Raw genomic sequence first — 17581 nt, forward strand, 5'->3', positions numbered from 1 at the left:
GAAAAAGCCCTCAGGTGCTTTGGAGAATAATTTGACCCCCCCTCTTCTTTGTGGCAGCCCCTCAAATACCGGAATACTGCTCTTATGTCTCCCCCCACCCCAATTCTTTTTTCTAGACTAGCCAAAACAAAAACCTGCAGCTGTTCTTCATATGTTTTAGTCTCCAGGCCTTTGAAAATCTTAGTTGCTCTTCTCTGAACTTTTTCCAAAGTCTTAACCTGTGTTGGGTTTAAATTTTTTTTACTACTGGTTCTATGGGTGTGGCTTGGTGGGCGTGATGTGGTGTGGTGTGGTGGGCGTGGCAGGGGAAGGATACTGTAAAATATCCATTTTGTCCCCAATCCAGGGGAAGGTTACTGCAAAATCCCCATTTCCTCCCGATCAGCTGGGCAAAGAATAGATGGGGGTGGGGCCAGTCAGAATTTTTACTACCGGTTCTCCGAACTACTCTAAATTTCCGCTATCGGTTCTCCAGAACTGGTCAGAACCTGCTGAAACCCACCTCTGGTCTTAACATCTTTTTTGTAGTATGGGGACCAAAACTGGTTGCAGTATTCCAGGTGTGGTTGTCCCAAAGGTGGTTTTTCAAGAGGCAACCGGACTTTCTGGTCTCTTGAAAAAGCACTTTTGGGTTTGCAGATGCAAATGTCACTTGCTGCCAGCACTTCCTGCCCCAGATGCTTGTAGCAAGCCTGCAAGAATTTACTGCCAAAATCAGTTTCTTTCTTTCAGCATGGGAAAATCTTTAGTCCTAGGCCCTGCTATATTTTACAGGGAATTAAATGACACTGAATATTTGCACTTAACCATAAAAGACTTCCCCGTTGATCTGTGGACTTTGCTCTGTTTGGTTACACTCCTAGAAGTGGGGATCTGTATGTGATGGGTTATTTTATTTTTTTTAATAGAAGGGCCACCTGTCACATCAATTTATAATTTTAGCAAAACTGAATTCTCCACATGGAGATTGGCATCTCTGAGACCCCATGTTTTTTCTTGGTCTTTTGAGGGAGGGAGGTGAATTTTTAAAAACATAAAAACCAGCTGTTAGTTACGAAAGCCAGATGGCTTCTGAAGGCAAGTCATTGGTTAATTGTTCTCACTGTCAAGATTTTTCTCCTTAGTTCTAGGTTGCTTCTCTTCTTGATTAGTTTTTTTTTAATTTGCATTTATATCCCGCCCTTCTCCGAAGACTCAGGGCGGCTTACACTATGTCAAGCAATAGTCTTCATCCATTTGTATATTATATACAAAGTCAACTTATTGCCCCCAACAATCTGGGTCCTCATTTTACCTACCTTATAAAGGATGGAAGGCTGAGTCAACCTTGGGCCTGGTGGGACTTGAACCTGCAGTAATTGCAAGCAGCTGCTGTTAATAACAGACTATCTTAGCAGTCTAAGGCACCAGAGGCCCCTCCAACCATTGTTTCTTGTCCTACCTTCAGAGGCTTTGGAGAATAGGTTGACCCCATGTTCTTTGTGGCAGCCACTCAAGTATTGGAAGACTGGTATCATGTCACTCCTAGTTCTTTTTACTAGATTAAACATACTGTAGTCAATTCCTAGATTAAATATACTGTAGTCAATTCCTAGGGTGGCTCAGTGGCTAAGACGCTGAGCTTGTCGATCAAAAGGTCGGCAGTTCAGTGATTCGAATCCCGAGTGCTGCGTAACGGGGTGAGCTCCCGTTACTTGTCCCAGCTTCTGCCAACCTAGCAGTTCGAAAGTATGTAAAAAAAAATGCAAGTAGAAAAACAGGAACCATCTTTGGTGGGAAGGTCACAGCGTTCGGTGCGCCTTTGGTGTTGAGTCATGCCGGCCACATGACCACGGAGACATTTTCGGACAGCGCTGGCTCTTCGGCTTTGAAACGGAGATGAGCACCGCTCCCTAGAGTCAGTAACAACTAGCACATATGTGCGAGGGGAAACTTTACCTTTACTTTTAGTCAATTACTGCAACCGTTCTTCATCATCCTTCTGCTTGGATGACCAAATTATTCACTTCCTGAAATCCTTGGAGATGATATTATTTGAATGGTAAACCAGAAGTGATGTCTCTGTGTTTGAAGAGGTGGAAGGGCGCAGAATAGCAGAAACAGCAGGGAAATGTTTGCATTTTAAAAAAAAAACATTGATGGTTTTAGGAACTTGCTGAGATGGTTAAATGGACTCCCTTGATTACAGAAGAGAGAATATCTATATTTATTGTCAATTAGAAATGCCTTGTAGACATTTTGACTGCAACAGGGAAAAAAAGATAAATTCATGATTTACGATTCTTTTGAATAAAAAAACGGATGACAGGAAGGGGGGGGGAAAGCTCATTTTGGTTTTGTCCTTATAATTGCTGTAAAGAAAATCAGAAGCTCCTTCTTCCTATCGCTTCTATTTTTGAAAATCTCTGTCACTGGAAGTTTTCAAAAATGGACTAGACCAGGGGTCTCCAACCTTGGTCCCTTTAAGACTTGTGGACTTTAACTCCCAGAGTCCCTCAGCCAGCAAAGCTGGCTGAGGAACTCTGGGAGTTGAAGTCCACAAGTCTTAAAGGGACCAAGGTTGGAGACCCCTGGACTAGACAACTGTTTGACCAAGACGGCCATAAGATCTCCTGCCTTGGGTAGAGGGTTGGACTAGAAGACCTCTGAGTTCCTTTTCAGCCCTATAATTCTATGTTCTGTTTCTTACGCCCTTTTTTTTCCCCATTCATTTTTGGCTTCTTTTTCTCTTCTTTCTTTCTTTCCTTTTCTTTATATTAGACCTCGTTTAATATAGGTATATCCCCTTTAAAAATTTGCTGTTATTCTAATTTAACAATTTGCGATTTAGATAAGGGATCCCCAACCTCTGGTCCGTGGACTGGTGCCAGAAACCGGGCTGCTCAAACAAGCAAAGTCCCATCCATGGGATGGCCTGATTTAGATGCCCAGGGGTGGGCTGCTGGAGGTTCGCAAGGGTTCAGGAGAACCTCTAGCTAAGATTCTATGCAGTTCGGAGAACCCACCCAAATTCCACTCCTGGCTGGCCCCTCCCACCCCACCCCGCCTCTCCCAGGAGTCCCCACGTGGCCCGTTTTGGATGCAGATAAGTGCAGGGCACGAGTGGAGGCTCGGGGAGGGTGAAAGACGGGCCAACCAGCAGATCGGGAAGGCTGGAGATAGGCCCATTTCCGGCCTCCAGAGCCTGGGGAGGTTGTTTTCGCCCACCCAGAAGCTTGGGAAAAGCCTCCGGAGCCCGGGGAGGGCAAAAACACCCCCCTCCCATGTTGCAGGAGGCCAACTAGGCTACGCCCACCATGGGCACTCCCACCCAGCAACCAGGCAGAGAACCCCTTGCTAAAATTTTTGAAGCCCACCCCTGTAGATGCCTGAAATGCTACTTTGGTACAGATGAGCACTACGGCCGTTGGCGCACTTCAATGCAATTGTCTCTCTTTGGTGCAGACAGCCTGGCCCGCTCTCAGAAACCCCCTGGTCATTGCCTTCCCTTTGAATTTTCCCCCTTCTTATAACCCGGTTCTGCTTCAAAATGCGCTTCTGTGTTCTTGTCTTTCAGTGGAAAACTCAGCCCACTGTGAGTTTCCTTTGCTGCGGGATCTCTTAATCCGGTAAGTTGTTGGTTGGGGAAACTTAACCCTTTTTTGTGTTGCAGCGGGTTGATGCGCTTGGAAACCTAATGAGCCAATCAAGAAAGGAAATAGGAGAGCCGCAAGTCTTGCCTTTTGATGATCATTCTGGCCACATTCCTAAACACTGTGTTCTAATCCAACCTTAGGTGTGAAAACCAGCGGGGTGACTGTTTCCAACCCCTTTTGTTGATGTCTATGGAGCTTCTCAATCCATGCTTTTTCAAAAGTCAACTAGACTTTCCGGGGCGGGGGGGGGGTTTCCCCCTTGAAAGCGTTTTGCTTCTCATCCAAGAAGCTTTTTCAGTTCTAACTGAATGATGAGAAATGATTAAGGAAAAAAAAACGGATGACAGGAAAGGGTTTTGTCCTTATAATTGCTATAAAGACAATCAGAAGCTCCTTCTTCCTATTCCTATTGCCAGTAACTTTGTTGCTGGCAATCCTTATGATTTATAGTGATATATTGACCGTCATTTGTGTTGTAAATGTTGTACCTTGATGAACGTATCTTTTCTTTTATGTACACTGAGAGCATATGCACCAAGACAAATTCCTTGTGTGTCCAATCACACTTGGCCAATAAAAAAAAAAATCTATTCTATTCTATTCTATTCTATTCTATTCTATTCTATTCTATTCTATTCTATTCTATTCTCGCTTCTATTTTTGAAAATCTCTGTCACTGTCATTCAAAAATGAACCAGACAACCATTTAACCAGGACGGCATAAGATCTCCTGCCTCAGGCAGAGGGTTGGACTAGAAGACCTCTGAGTTCCTTTTTAGCCCTATAATTCTATGTTCTATTTCTTATCCTTTTTCCCCCATTTGTTTTTAGCTTTTTTTCTTTTCTTTTCTTGCCTTTTCTTTATAGTAGATCTAGTTAGTTTATATCCCCTTTAAAATTTTGCTATTTTTCTAATTTAATAATTTGCGATTTATGGTTGACCCTGCTTTTCCCAAAGTCAACCAGACTTTCTTGGGGGGGGGGGTCCCCATTGAAAGCGTTTTACTTCTCATCCAAGAAGCTTTTTCAGTTCTAACCGAATGATGAGAAATGATTAGGGGGAAAAATGGATGGCAGGAAGAAAAAAAAAAAGCTTGTCTTTATAAATGTAGAGTAGAAAGCTCATTTTGGGTTTTGTCCTTATAATTGCTGTAAAGAAAATCGGAAGCTCTTTCTTCCTATCGCTTCTATTTTTGTCACTTTCAAAAATAGGCTAGACAACCATTTGACCAAGATGGCCATAAGATCTCCTGCCTTGGGCAGAGAGGGTTGGACTAGAAGACCTCTGAGTTCCTTTTTAGCCCTATAATTCTATGTTCTGTTTCTTATCCTTCCCCCCACCTCTACTTCCGGCTTCTTTCTTTTCTTTCTTTCTTTTTCTTTATGGTAGATCTTGTTAGTTTATATCAGGGTTGAAATCTACTGACCTTCCTTACCGGTTTGGAAGCACGGCGCGCACACACATCACCTGTGTGTGCAGACCCTCTGCGCATGCACAAAACCTTTCTGCGCATTCGCAGAGGGTACAAAACACATTTTTTCCTGGTTAAAACCAGGAAGTAATGACAGCCGGGCAGGTGGGCGGACCTTCACACCGCGATTGCTACCGGTTCTCCGAACCACCCGCCACGATCGCTACCGGATCGCGCGATCCGGTCCTAACCGGGAGCATTTCACCCCTGGTTTATATCCCCTTTAAAAAAATTCCTATTATTCTAATTTAATAATTTGCGATTTAGTTCATGGTTGACCCTGCTTTTCCAAAAGTCAACTAGAATTTCTTGGGTTTATTTTTTTTTTTCCCCTTGAAAGTGTTTTGCTTCTCATCTGAACAAGAAGCTTGTTCAGTTCTAGCTGAACGATGAAGAAGGGAAGGATTTCGTTGATGCCTCTTTTTCTTCTCTGTAGGTCTCACCTCCAGGATCTCAAGGACATCACCCACAGCGTACATTATGAACAATACCGCATCCAGCGCCTCAATGAAAGCAACCGGCTGGCCAAAGGTGGTGAATGGCTGGCGCTCAGCTCCATCACCTATGAGCCACAGGGACAACATGGTCTCCCCTGCACCGCCTCAGCCCCACCACCCCTCCAGTAGCTGGTGCAGATTGGTTTCCCCTTCCTTTCTTTTTTCCTTTTTTTTTGTGGGGAGGGGGAGGGAAGGGGGGATCAGCTTGGAGCAATGTTCCCAGAAGACACCACCCACACCTCTGTATCCCTCATGTGTATTCTCAGCATCTATGCCCCACCGCTGGACACCTTTCTTTCCATCTGTCTTCCATCCAGTTTGGAGAAGATCAATGCTGGAACAGATGGCAATTTAGCCCACCTTTTCACATTCTTTGCCACCTGCAACCATCTTTTTTTTGTATGTGACCTCAGCTAAACTCTGTGCCATCATGCCAGGAAAATGTCCATCCTGCCTTTGGAAGCAGGTTCTTCTTTTTCAGATGTTTGGATGTGAGCCCACTGTCCCTAGCAGACCTCCTTCCTTTCTTATCCCACACCTTAATTCTCTCCTTGGTTTCACCCTAAAGCTAGCAGCTCCGTGGCACTTCCCCGTCACACTTATGAGGTGGAGGGGGCCGAGAGACCCTGAAGGTTTGGCGTTGGGTCAAAGATGGAGCTCACAAACTCTGTTAGCCCAAGGGGTGACTCTTTCTTCGTTGTAGATTGTCCCAGACTGGGAGGTTGGTAGCTGTAAGAAAGTATGAGAACAAATTACAAATCTTCCGGCGAAGAACCAACCTTCCTATGTGACTTGGACTGACTTGACAGGACCAAAATTACTCATCTGGAAAGTGATTAGACAGCAGGGGGAATGGCATCTTGCAAGCAATCTTCTCCCAAGAGACCTGTGTCACCTTGTACAATGTTATGAGCTTCTGACTGTGGAATGCTCCTCCTGGATATTTCTCATCCTGAGATCCACGGGCCTGGAACAATGCGGAAGATTAGTTCCAGCCTGGTCCCATGTCGGTGCAGAAGAAGAGACCTGGGAAAACTTTTTCCATTTTCCAGAATTTGCTCAACTAGCCAAGTTTTTGGTTCCCTCCATGACGTTGAGCGAAGGGCTCTTGGTCAACTTGCCTCCATGCTCAACTAGCCAAGTTTTTGGTTCCCTCCATGACCCTTGAGCGAAGGGTTCTTGGTCAACTTGCGAATCTTTTCAGTTATTACATTAAATCCCAATTTAGAAGGTTTGGAGTTTTTCTTTTCTTTCTTTTTTTGGGGGTGATTTAACTTCAATGTAGAAGGGAGCTCCAAAGATCAGGTAGACTGGCCCACTCCGTCAGCTACTGGAGATCAGGTAGATCATATCCACCCTAGCTCTCTGGTGATCAGGTAGATTCACTATTGACTGCTGGAGAACAAACAGGTGAAGCTGGCAGAAAGTCATAAATCCCCCACGGCTTTTTTTTTTTTGCCTACCTGATTTTCTGTCTAGGTAAAGAAATACCTCTGAAAGGATTGTGTAACAGGGTACGGGTTTATCTAGTGTTCTATAAATCTGTCGGGATTACGATTCTTACAATCTAAATTAGCAAGGCCGAAGGATAGCTGATTATGCAAAGCTACCATAAACAGAACAAATCAAGGAAAGTCATTCGTGTAGAGAAAAGGGGAAGGAAGCGGGGGTGAAATGTAAAATTTGTTATTACCGGTTCTGTGGTCGTGGCTTGGGGGGCCGGGGGTGGGGGGGTTTAATGTGACTGGGTGGGCATGGCCAACTTTTTTTTTTAACTTTTAAAAGCATTTTTCGGCCGAAGAGATTGTTTAAAAATGCTTTTAAAAGGTTCCTCTGACAATCCCAGCTGAGTGGCCTGATCGTCAGAGGCTTTTAAAAGCATTTTTGGTAAAAAAATGCTTTTAAAGGGTTCTGACAATCCCAGCTGAGTTGCCTGATCGTCAGAGGCTTTTAAAAGCATTATTTAAAAAAAAAACCTTTTAAAAGCATTTTTTGATTAAAAAAAAAACCTTTTAAAAGCATTTTTTCTACCGAAGAGGTTGTAGAAAAAATGCTTTTAAAAGCCGCTGATGATCCCAGCTGAGCCGCGCGATCATCAGAGGCTTTTTTTTTTACTTTTAAAAGCATTTTTTCAGCCGAAGAAAAATACTTTTAAAAGTAAAAAAAACCAAAACCTCTGGATCGCGCGGCTCAGCTGGGCGGTGGGGGACGCTCAGGGATTTTTGCCACCAGTTCTCTGAATCACCCGCCACCATCGCTACCGGATCACGTGATCCGGTCTGAACCGGGAGCATTTCACCCCTGGAAGAAAGTTTTAATCCTTTGAGGGGGCAACTATCAGCATTCTCATCTAGGATGTGGGGAAACTCAAGGTCTAGGTAGGCCACTATTTTGGGAGACTGACTGTTTGCCTTAGGCCACGGGTGTCAACCTCGCGGAATAACACGGTCACGTGACATTTTGTGACTCTCTTCCCCTTCACAGAGCTGGGGTGGGCGTGGCCTGCACGAAACGCACCTGGCCCACAGTCCTCCAGCTTGGCACCCCTGCCTTAGGCAAAGGCAAATAACTGCCATAAGTGACACCGTAGTAGAACTAGGAACAGTTCCTCTGCTGTCCTAAAGGTGCTTTTTCTTTTCTTTTTCTTTTTCCCGTTTAAAGTTTTTTTTATTTTAAACACATTAAAACGAAAGACAAAACATACGACGTTTATATAGATGCCACTGTTGATCAGCTATTCAAGACAGTCCATTCCTATTATGGATGCATATTTTAATTCTACCTTATTCTACTTTTATTTATCTACCGTTCTTCCAGATTCCCAATTTAAGATTTTGTGTTGCAAAGGTGCTTTTTCATAGAGGCAACCGGACTTTCTTGCTTTTTCTTTGAAGACGTTTTGCTTCTCATCCAAGAAGCTTCGTCAGCTCTTGACAGGATAGTGGGGAATGGAAGGATTTATATTCCTTGCAGACAGCTGGTCGTTTGCCTCCTTTTAGAGGGTCGTTGAAGCACTTGGAAGTTTATCTGTGTCCTCAGGGACCCCTGAGTTAGTGTTTCTGGTTCCTGCAGTCTGCATTTTTTCCCCTCTGGAAATCCCTTCCTACTCCCACATCATTCCAAGGGTGTTCATCCCAAATTGCATAGCTCAAAGTCTGCAGAGATTCTCGGTCATCCAGGTCAGGGGTCTCCAACCTTGATCTCTTTAAGACTTGTGGACTTCAACTCCCAGAGTCCCTCAGCCAGCTTTGCTGGCTGAGGGACTCTGGGAGTTGAAGTCCACAAGTCTTAAAGTGATCAAGGTTGGAGAGCCCTGATCCAGGTCATGGCTGAAACTGAAAAAGCACCTTTGGGACAACCATGACCTGGATGACTGAGAATCTCTACAGACGTTTAACTATATAATTTGGGGTGGACACCTTTTGAATGGTATTGGGAGTAGGAGTGCATTTCCAGAGGAAAAATTGCAGACTGCAGGAACCAGGAGCACTAACTCAGGTGGCCCTGAGGACACAAATAAACCTCCAAGTGGTCTCAATGTTCCTCTAAAACAGCGGTTCTCAACCTGTGGGTCGGGACCCCGTTGGGGGTCGAATGACAATTTGCCAGGGGTCGCCTAAAACCATCGGAAATATGGGAAGTATACTTGCGAGTCGAAGAATCGCGCTCCAATGGTTGACTCCACAAGCCAGCTGCAGGCTCTTCAAATCGCTAGCCGAATTCGGCTTCAGGCGCAATGAATTAAAAAAAAGAGAAATCTTTGCTCTGATGTCTCCCTTTCAAGCCAGCTACAATCACTCCCAATCGCTAGCCTAATCTGGTTTCAGGCGCGATAAACTTAATAGGGGAGGAGTCTCTGCTTTAATGCCTCCGTCCTCAAGGCAATTGCAAGCAGTTCAGATCGCTAGCCAATACGGCTTCAGGCGCGATAAATTCAAAACAAAAATAATTTTACGATTGGGGGTCGCCACATCGTGGGGAATTGTATTAAAGGGGTCGCAGCACTATATGAACGTATCTTTTCTTTTATGTACACTGAGAGCATATGCACCAAGACAAATTCCTTGTGTGTCCAATCACACTTGGCCAATAAAATTCTATTCTATTCTATTCTATTCTAAAGGTTGAGAACCACTGTCTTAAAGGATGCAAATGACCAGCTGTCTGCAAGGAATATAAATCCTTCCATTCCCCACTATCCTGTCAGAGCTGAAGAAGCTTCTTGGATGAGAAGTGAAACATCTTCAAAGAAAAAACCAGAAATTCCAGTTGCCTCCTGAAAAAGCACCTTTGGACAACCCTGATCTCTGGATGACTGAGAATCTCTACATAGTTCCCCTGCTGTTTCACACAAGAGACAAGGCTGTTGCTCGCTTTTCTGCCATGTATTTAGGACAAAGTTCATAAGTTGAGCTGTTTTCAAGAGAGATGGAAATTCCTGTTCCATTGCCAAGGTCAGAAGAAATTAGAAGTGAGCCTGATGGTAGGGAGAAAGAGGCCAACGTATCCTTTGCGAGATATTATGGGCTGTTCTTCAGAAGCCCCTGCTAATCCAGAAGTGCAGAGCTCAGAGCATGTTCTGCGTCTTTCAAGATCCTTGGATTTAATCTGAATTGTGTGCTTCAAAAAGATTCTAAAGCTTGTAAATCACTTTTGACCCTATGATCAGAACTTGGGAGAAACTGGGAGTAGGTGCGTGTACTTTGGGCCGATTACAGAACGACGTGATTTTTCTACCTTCACTAGAAAGCAATGTTTGAAAAGGAAGGAACACAATCCAGGAAGGGAGGCAGCTTTGGAGGAGGACCCCAAACCCTTTTCACTTTCATCTCTTTTATCACCTGGATCATACAGGTAGCACCATAAACCCTTCCCAGCTTCAGATGAAGATCTTAAACGTTTGGCTCCCTGCACCAACAGCAGGTGCAGTAGGTGGCCAGGTGATACTACCTTATCAACTCCAGTCTCGTTAATCATCTACCTGCCTCTCATTTCCGGACAAGCCGTTTCCTGCTTTGAATCAGAAACCGCTTGCAGTGAAAGGCTACAATCCAGAGAGCACAGTTTGACACACTCAGGGCGGGCTGCTTCACCCCTTCCCTTAGGCGAACACTCCTCAAGGTGACCTCATCAACTTTGCATTCTTCCATGAGTTGAAAGCTCGACGGGAAAGGATTATTAGCAGATCTGCAGCCCTCCTGTTGCTGCTTCGTTTCCCTGGCCTGTCCCAGATTTAGCAAAAGTTGAGAGCTTCGAGGAAACTCCCTAAAGCAATGGAAGAGCTCCACCCTCCACTGAGACCTTCAACCATCCCTCCGGCTGGGCGTGCCTGTGCTTTGGGACGGTGCCTAGATTAACGCTGTGCCGCACCCACGTAGGTTTTCTGATCAGCTTCTCAAGACGCTCTGCTGGGTCTCTAGTCATTCCTGTGGGCTCTTCGCCCTGCTGGCATCAGGGGGTCACCATGGTCGCTCTTAAATTCAACGGCCGCTCCCTGATTTCTCCGCTGGGGATCGTTCGGTTGTTGGAGATATTCTTCTCCTGCACTGCTTTCAGCTTAGCAGCCGTTAATAAAGACTACGGCGGGAACTATGGGGCTTGGTCGATGTTTACTTGGTGCTTCTGCTTCATCGTTTCTGTCTTTGTGGTGATTATGGAGCTGATCAGCCTGGATGCGGCCCTGCCTGTTTCCTGGCAGGACTTCACCTCTGCCTTCTCCATGCTGGCTACTCTGATGATCTTCACGACTTCCGTTGTCTACCCAGCAACCTTCATTCCTTCCTGCAAGAGCTGTGGTTATCGGATTGGGGCTACCGTCATGTCTTGCCTCTGTTTCGCCGCCTACGCGGTGGAAGTAGGCCTCACCCGGGCCAAAGCAGGGGAGCTCAGCAACTTCCTGACCACCATCCCTGGCCTCCTGAAGGTATTTGAGGCCTACGTAGCTTGTCTCATCTTCTCCTTGCTGGGCATTTCCGATTACAAGAAATTTCCCGGTCTGGAATGGTGCGTGGCCGTCTACTGCATCTGCTTCATTTTGACCATGGTGATTGTCATTCTGACCATTGGACGCTGCCTTGGTTCCTTGCCCATCCCTGTGGAGAAGACTCTTATTGCCTACAACATCTTGGCTGTTCTCATGTATCTTACCGTAGTGATCATATGGCCTTTATACAGCTTTCAGAACAATCCAAGACCTCAGTGTAATAGTAATCCTGGCCGCTGCGCCGTGTGGGACAATAACCTGGGAATTACCTTCCTCTCCTTCTTCAACCTCATCGCCTACATTGTGGACTTGGCCTATTCTTACAAAATGGTGTTTGTGACCACACCGGCATAGATGGCTCTTGTACCCATCTCACCCATACAACACACATGTGCATGTGTGGACACCACATTGGCTTATACTGCTGGACACGCTGAGATCTAAGAAACATGGCTCCAGGAGTAGCAGAGGTTATAGATATCTGAGGTGATGGTACTTCTAATCTTGCAATGACATGATTTAAATTTTGGACTGTTTCATTTTATACTTGCGGTTAAGTTGGATGGACCGATCTCATTTCCTCAAGGAGTTGATCCTATCTTCATTCATTACAAGACCTCTGTGAATTACACCCTGGTTAGAAGTTCGATCCAGAGCCTAAAAATGAATTTGGAAAAACCACTGTGCTATAATCTTCCCAGCTTCTGTTTTAAACTCTAGTTGTGAGAAGTGAGAAGATTATGAGCAAAGAAGGAAAATTAAGAGTGGGGAGGAAGCTGAGTTCTCCACAGATAGAAGACAGCTTTAATCATCGCACTGAGCTGAGGACACAATTTTTTTCCTCAGATGTCTTCTACAGGAATGTTTTCTTTGCCTTTCAAAAGAATATCTTATATACAAGTGAGATGAAATACGAGATCTCACTGCAGAATATGGAGTGGGGGGTTTATATTGCTGTACCAAGCAGTCAGCTAAAACGCGGCTTGTTGGATTATGGATTGTTGAATAAACCACAATTGGCAATAAAAAGGGAAAGGCTCCATCAAGTTGAACTTGGATACTTCTAGGTGGTTTTCTTGGTAATTGTGTGAGTTAATTTCTAGTGATGTCCCACCTAAATATTAGCCCAATCTGGTCCCGCATGAAGACCTGTCCTATGGACTACTTCTGATAGGCAGACACAAAGGTGAAGGTAGGATCTCCTGAGTCAAATTCAACTGCTGGTGGCTTTATGAACATGGTCATGTTTTGCAGGGAACAATGTGGAGGTGGATTGCCCTTGTCTTCTTACGTGTGTCAAATTCGCCGCGTCACGTTGATGTCACGTGTTGTATTGCGATGGTTTTTTGCCTTTGCAGAGCTGGGGTGGGTGGCATGACGCATCTGGCCCACCTGTCGCCATTTTGAGACCTCTTTTTTACATGATGGATTTGGGGATTGTTTTTCTTTATAGTTTAGACCAGGGATCTCCAACCTTGGCAACTTTAAGCCTGGCGGACTTCAACTCCCAGAATTCCCCAGGGCTGGGGAATTCTGGGAGTTGAAGTCCGCCAGACTTAAAGTTGCCAAGGTTGGAGACCCCCCTGGTTTAGACTACATCTGTGGGATATCTTCCTAATCCTCCATCTGGGACTAAACAATGTGCAGGGGTAGACAGATAACTTTGGAGAAGATAATGTGGAGATTGTTAGAACAATATGATCTTAAACTATTAAGTGACATCACTTAATAGTTCATCATTTTTTACTTTCAAGAAAAGATTGGGCTGCCATTTGTCAGAAATGGTGTAGGGTCTCCTGCCTGAATTGGACTAGATGACCTATAAGGTCCCTTCTGACTCTGTTAATCTGTTAAATGCTCAGTTTGAGCACACAGGAAAGTATGAAAAAGATACTTCCTTCAGGAAGGCCAAGTCAGGAAATGAACACCAGAAGAAATAGTAGAATTTTACTTTATTGACAAAGTCTTTTGAAAGATAGTATTTTCCTTTCCCTCACTCTTAGAAAGCAAAAGTAGGGCAGTCTTAAGCCCTTTTCTCAATATCCCCAGACTGAGCGTATGTTTTACTAAACTTCTCTGCATAATGTCTCCGTAATCTCTGTACTCCTTTACACTACTAGCCAAGCTTCCTTGAACTCACCCAAGGCTGCTAAAGTGCAAACATCTGGTGGGTCCACTTCATGCTGTAAGCTAAGCCAGAGTCCTTCATTTACAAACTGAGTGCTGAGTTCATACAACATGCTAAACTGAAATGCAACATAAAATTATTGTCACATGCATTCAGAAGACCAATCTGCCATTCATTAGTACTTATATCTATACTACCTTTATTAAGATTGTAGTAAAGATAATAAAACACCAATAGACACTTAATACCATCCACCTGGCCTTGGATGATCTCAACCTCAGCTTGTTAGTAACTTTGTGGAAGACCACTGGAAAGTCCCAAGGCAGTAGACGAAGCTGGGAAGTCACAAAACATCTCAGAAGAAGACAAGGCCAAACTACAACTGTTGCGTTGTCAAGAAAACAACATGTGCATGAAGTTGTCAAGAATGTAGCTTAGTTGTACTGAGTTTGTAACTAATTTAGGGTCTCAGATAAAGAGAAGATGAAGAAATGATGCGTATAGCCACACATTATGGACACATATACGGATGTATGATGGAGCGGTTTAATTCTTGAATATTTAGATCTTTTCAGTGGCACTAATAAGCAATAAAGTGGGTGGATTTTCATAGTTGAAAGCTATCAGCCTTCTTCCCAGTTAATCAAACTTCTTTATAGACCAGAAATGTCCAACCTTCAACTCCCATGCTGGCTGGGGAATTCTGGGAGTTGAAGTCCACAAGTCTTCAAGTCGCCATGGTTGGACATTCCTCTTATAGATTTCTAAAGCATAGAGTAACATATATAGGTGTAACACTCTTCACACGAATCGTTGGGATAGGGATGAACGGATTGAGTCTGATTGACAGTGCCAGGACTATTTTAACCAGAGTTTATTGAATGAACCACTTGATTCAGTTCATACCACATGCTAGACCAAAGATAGCATTAGCAAGATAGGTGAACCTGACAAGCAGTTTGTCTAATATCATGAAGCATGCTTGCCATGGGGGTCTTTGCTAAACCCAAAGTGCCTCTGCTGATCCCATACCACAAAAAGTAATTTTATTAAATAGTCAAGGACAAACATTTTTGATCTGCAAAGTCACTTATTTCTGGCATTCAATCAGAAGTGGGCTTCAGCAGATTCTGACCAGTTCTGGAAAACCGATAGCAGAAATTTTGAGTAGTTCGGAGAACCGGTAGTAAAAATTCTGACTAGCCCCGCCCCCATCTATTCTCTACTTCCCAAGTCCCAGCTGATTGGGAAGAAATGGGGATTTTGCAGTAACCTTCCCCTGGAGTGGGGACGGAAAGGAGATTTTATAGTATCTTCCCCTTGCCATGCCTACCAAGCCACGCCCACCAAGCCACACCCACCGAACCGGTAGTAAAAAAATATTTGAAACCCACCACTGCATTCAATATACCCTGGAGAACACTGGCATCAATTTACCGCTGTTCACAGTGCCTCTTGGGAACTATTTCACTGCAATGCAAGAAAATATCTGTAGCTTAGGGCTGAACCATGGACTTGCATTGATGATGTTACCTAGTTGGGTCATGAAACATCTGCAAGCAGACAACCAAGCTCAAAGAGCACAAAGGACTCTCCACCACTGCAGGCAAGCCTCAACTTAACAACCATTGGGTTAACAACTGTACAACTGTACAACGGCACTGAAAAATAGTGACAACGGGCCCTCGTACTTACGACCATTATAGCATTCCCCACAGTCATAAGGAACATTTAGGTGCTTGGCAACTAGCATGTATTTATGATGGTTGCAGCAACTCAGGTCATGTGATCGATTTACGACTTTCTGAGCCAGCTGCTGACAAGTCGTTAAGCAAATCCGGGGAGCTGGGTTTGCTTAATGGCTGCATAATTCGCTTTACAACTAAAATGATTCACTTAACAACCAGGGCAAAAAAAAAAAGATGATAAAATTGGGTGTGACTCCTTTAACAACCAACTTGCTTAGCAGTAGAAATTCTGGTCTCCATTGTCAGAAGTCAAGGCGTGGTGCGGTGGCCTAGAGTGGGAGCTCACAATTAGGAAGGTGTGACATTTCTCTCTCTCTGGGCGCAATGAGAATGTATCTGCTGAACAAAACTCTGCAGTGGCGACAGGAAGGGCATCCGGCCAGTAAACACTCAGCTCCATTCACTTGCCCAGACTCCACCCCACAAGGGATTATGGGGTTGTTAAAAGATGAGTGACATAAATCAAGGATTACCTGTACTTCATTATTCTTTCTTGACCATTTGACCACTGATTAGCTTGGCCCATGATCAACCACTTGGTTGTCCTAGTAAGTATGCCATCCTTGGTTGCCTACGATTGTTAAGCCTGATACGGGTGATCTATGCTGTGCCACCCTTTAGAAATGGTATATTTATGATGTCAAGATACTGTAATGCTGAAGGGAAGGACTAAAGCATTGCACCTGTTCCAGGTTTCACTTGAGAAATGACAAGCTGAGTACGTGGTTTGATCAGCAGCCAAGGAATGTCCCTTATTGCAAATATACTGCATAATGACTAATCTGGGTCTAGGTTGCAACATCTCAGCCGTCCAACCAAGATGACAAAAGAGTTTACGATTGGTTGCAACTCCCGTTGCCAGCCCAGAACTGTTGCAATCATAGCTCTTGAATGATGAGTTGTATGAACAGCATGACCTATTTACATTAATAGGTAGTCCTCATTTAACAGTGGCCGTTGGGACAGGACACTCTATCACTAAGCAAGGGAGTTCCATTAAACGTGATTGCACAGGGTGGATCTGTGCCATTTTATTTTCCGGACAATTGGTGGCAGGGTTTTCTTTTCTGCAGCATTAATTTTGGCAAAATTTTGCTTGGATTCATCTCCCTGTTATCCTTACGTACCTTATTATGGCACAGGGTCTCCTGCTTGAGCAGGGGGTTGGACTAGACCACCTCCAAGGTCCCTTCCAACTCTGTGGATACTTCTGCTACAGTCATTAAGCAAGTCCTCACACGACTGCAACTTGTGACTTAGCTGCTGGCTTCTCTCTGGACTTGGCTTTCCAGGACCCATTTGGGAAGGGTGCAAAATACCGATCCTGTGAGATGCTGTGGGATGCTGTCCTGGTTATACATTTTTGAGGAGCAGTTGCAAAATGACTTTTTCATCACTGTTGCAAGTTTCAAACGGTTGCTAAACGGGGCACTTGTTAGCTGGGAACTACCTAGATCAGGGGTGTAAAACCTGATTTCATCAGGGTTGTGTTTGAATTCAGGGGCCGGGCTGGGCATGGCCAGGGTGAGCATGGCCAGCTTGATGTCACTCATGTCAGGGGCACCTGTGGTTGTGTCTGAGATCTCCACCTCTTTTGAGGAAAGGATGGGATCACACACACACACACAAACACACACACACACACACCCTGTTCTCAAACTGCCTATTTTGCCTGAAGGAAAGGTCAGCATTCTTGTTGTGGTCCACCAGCAGCCCGCGGACCTGGCAATGGAGTCAGAGAGTGAGGAGGCTGGGGAGGACAATGGGCCAGTCCTGGAGTCAGGGGACGGCCCGGACGAGGCTCTGCGTCAGAGGCAGAGATGGCGCCAGGGCCATCTGGGAGCAATGCGTGGACTCCGGAGCCTCCAGAGGCAGACAGCAGAGAGGCAGAGGAACAGAAGGAGCCTGTTCCTAGTGCACACATGCGAAGAGCTGCCAGAAGGGAAGAGTAGCTGAAGCCAAAAGGACGACTCAGGAGTAAGGCCAGAAGATTATTGGCCCCTCCCATAAGGCTTAAAAGAGCAGCAATGATCCGTTGGGTTCTTTGTAGAAAAGCAACATTGATTCCAGTGCTTCTTGTCAGCGTCTCTTGAACTTTGTGGGGGTTTTGCCAAGAAA

At 44.8% G+C, this 17581-nt stretch overlaps 2 protein-coding genes across 5 annotated transcripts in view; both read left to right on the forward strand.

Moving 5' to 3' along the window:
* The window catches only part of SEPTIN12 (septin 12), a 113957-nt gene extending 104095 nt beyond the window's left edge, over window positions 1-9862 (forward strand). For 2 of the 4 annotated variants that reach the window (XM_058157574.1, XM_058157575.1), the window contains exons 9-10: window positions 3557-3608; window positions 5544-7275. In XM_058157574.1, the coding sequence (XP_058013557.1) occupies window positions 3557-3608; window positions 5544-5733 (242 nt within the window). In that variant the 3' untranslated portion in view covers window positions 5734-7275. Of the gene's footprint in view, window positions 1-3556; window positions 3609-5543; window positions 7282-9727 lie in introns of those variants that run through there. The other 2 variants (XM_058157573.1, XM_058157572.1) reach the window with 2 other exon arrangements.
* A 1148-nt stretch (window positions 9863-11010) lies between these two features.
* LOC131185234 (myeloid-associated differentiation marker-like) lies at window positions 11011-12639 on the forward strand. The gene has a single exon (XM_058157576.1). It carries the CDS (start codon window positions 11069-11071, stop codon window positions 11939-11941), a length of 873 nt encoding a protein of 290 aa, XP_058013559.1. The 5' UTR covers window positions 11011-11068; the 3' UTR covers window positions 11942-12639.
* Window positions 12640-17581: the final 4942 nt, after the last annotated feature.

Source organism: Ahaetulla prasina, chromosome 14, assembly GCF_028640845.1.
Source record: "Ahaetulla prasina isolate Xishuangbanna chromosome 14, ASM2864084v1, whole genome shotgun sequence".
Taxonomy (NCBI): domain Eukaryota; kingdom Metazoa; phylum Chordata; class Lepidosauria; order Squamata; family Colubridae; genus Ahaetulla; species Ahaetulla prasina.

Excerpts from the sequence above, each read along its gene's own strand:
- LOC131185234 (XM_058157576.1), top strand. The coding sequence starts at position 11,069 with ATGGTCGCTCTTAAATTCAACGGCCGCTCCCTGATTTCTCCGCTGGGG.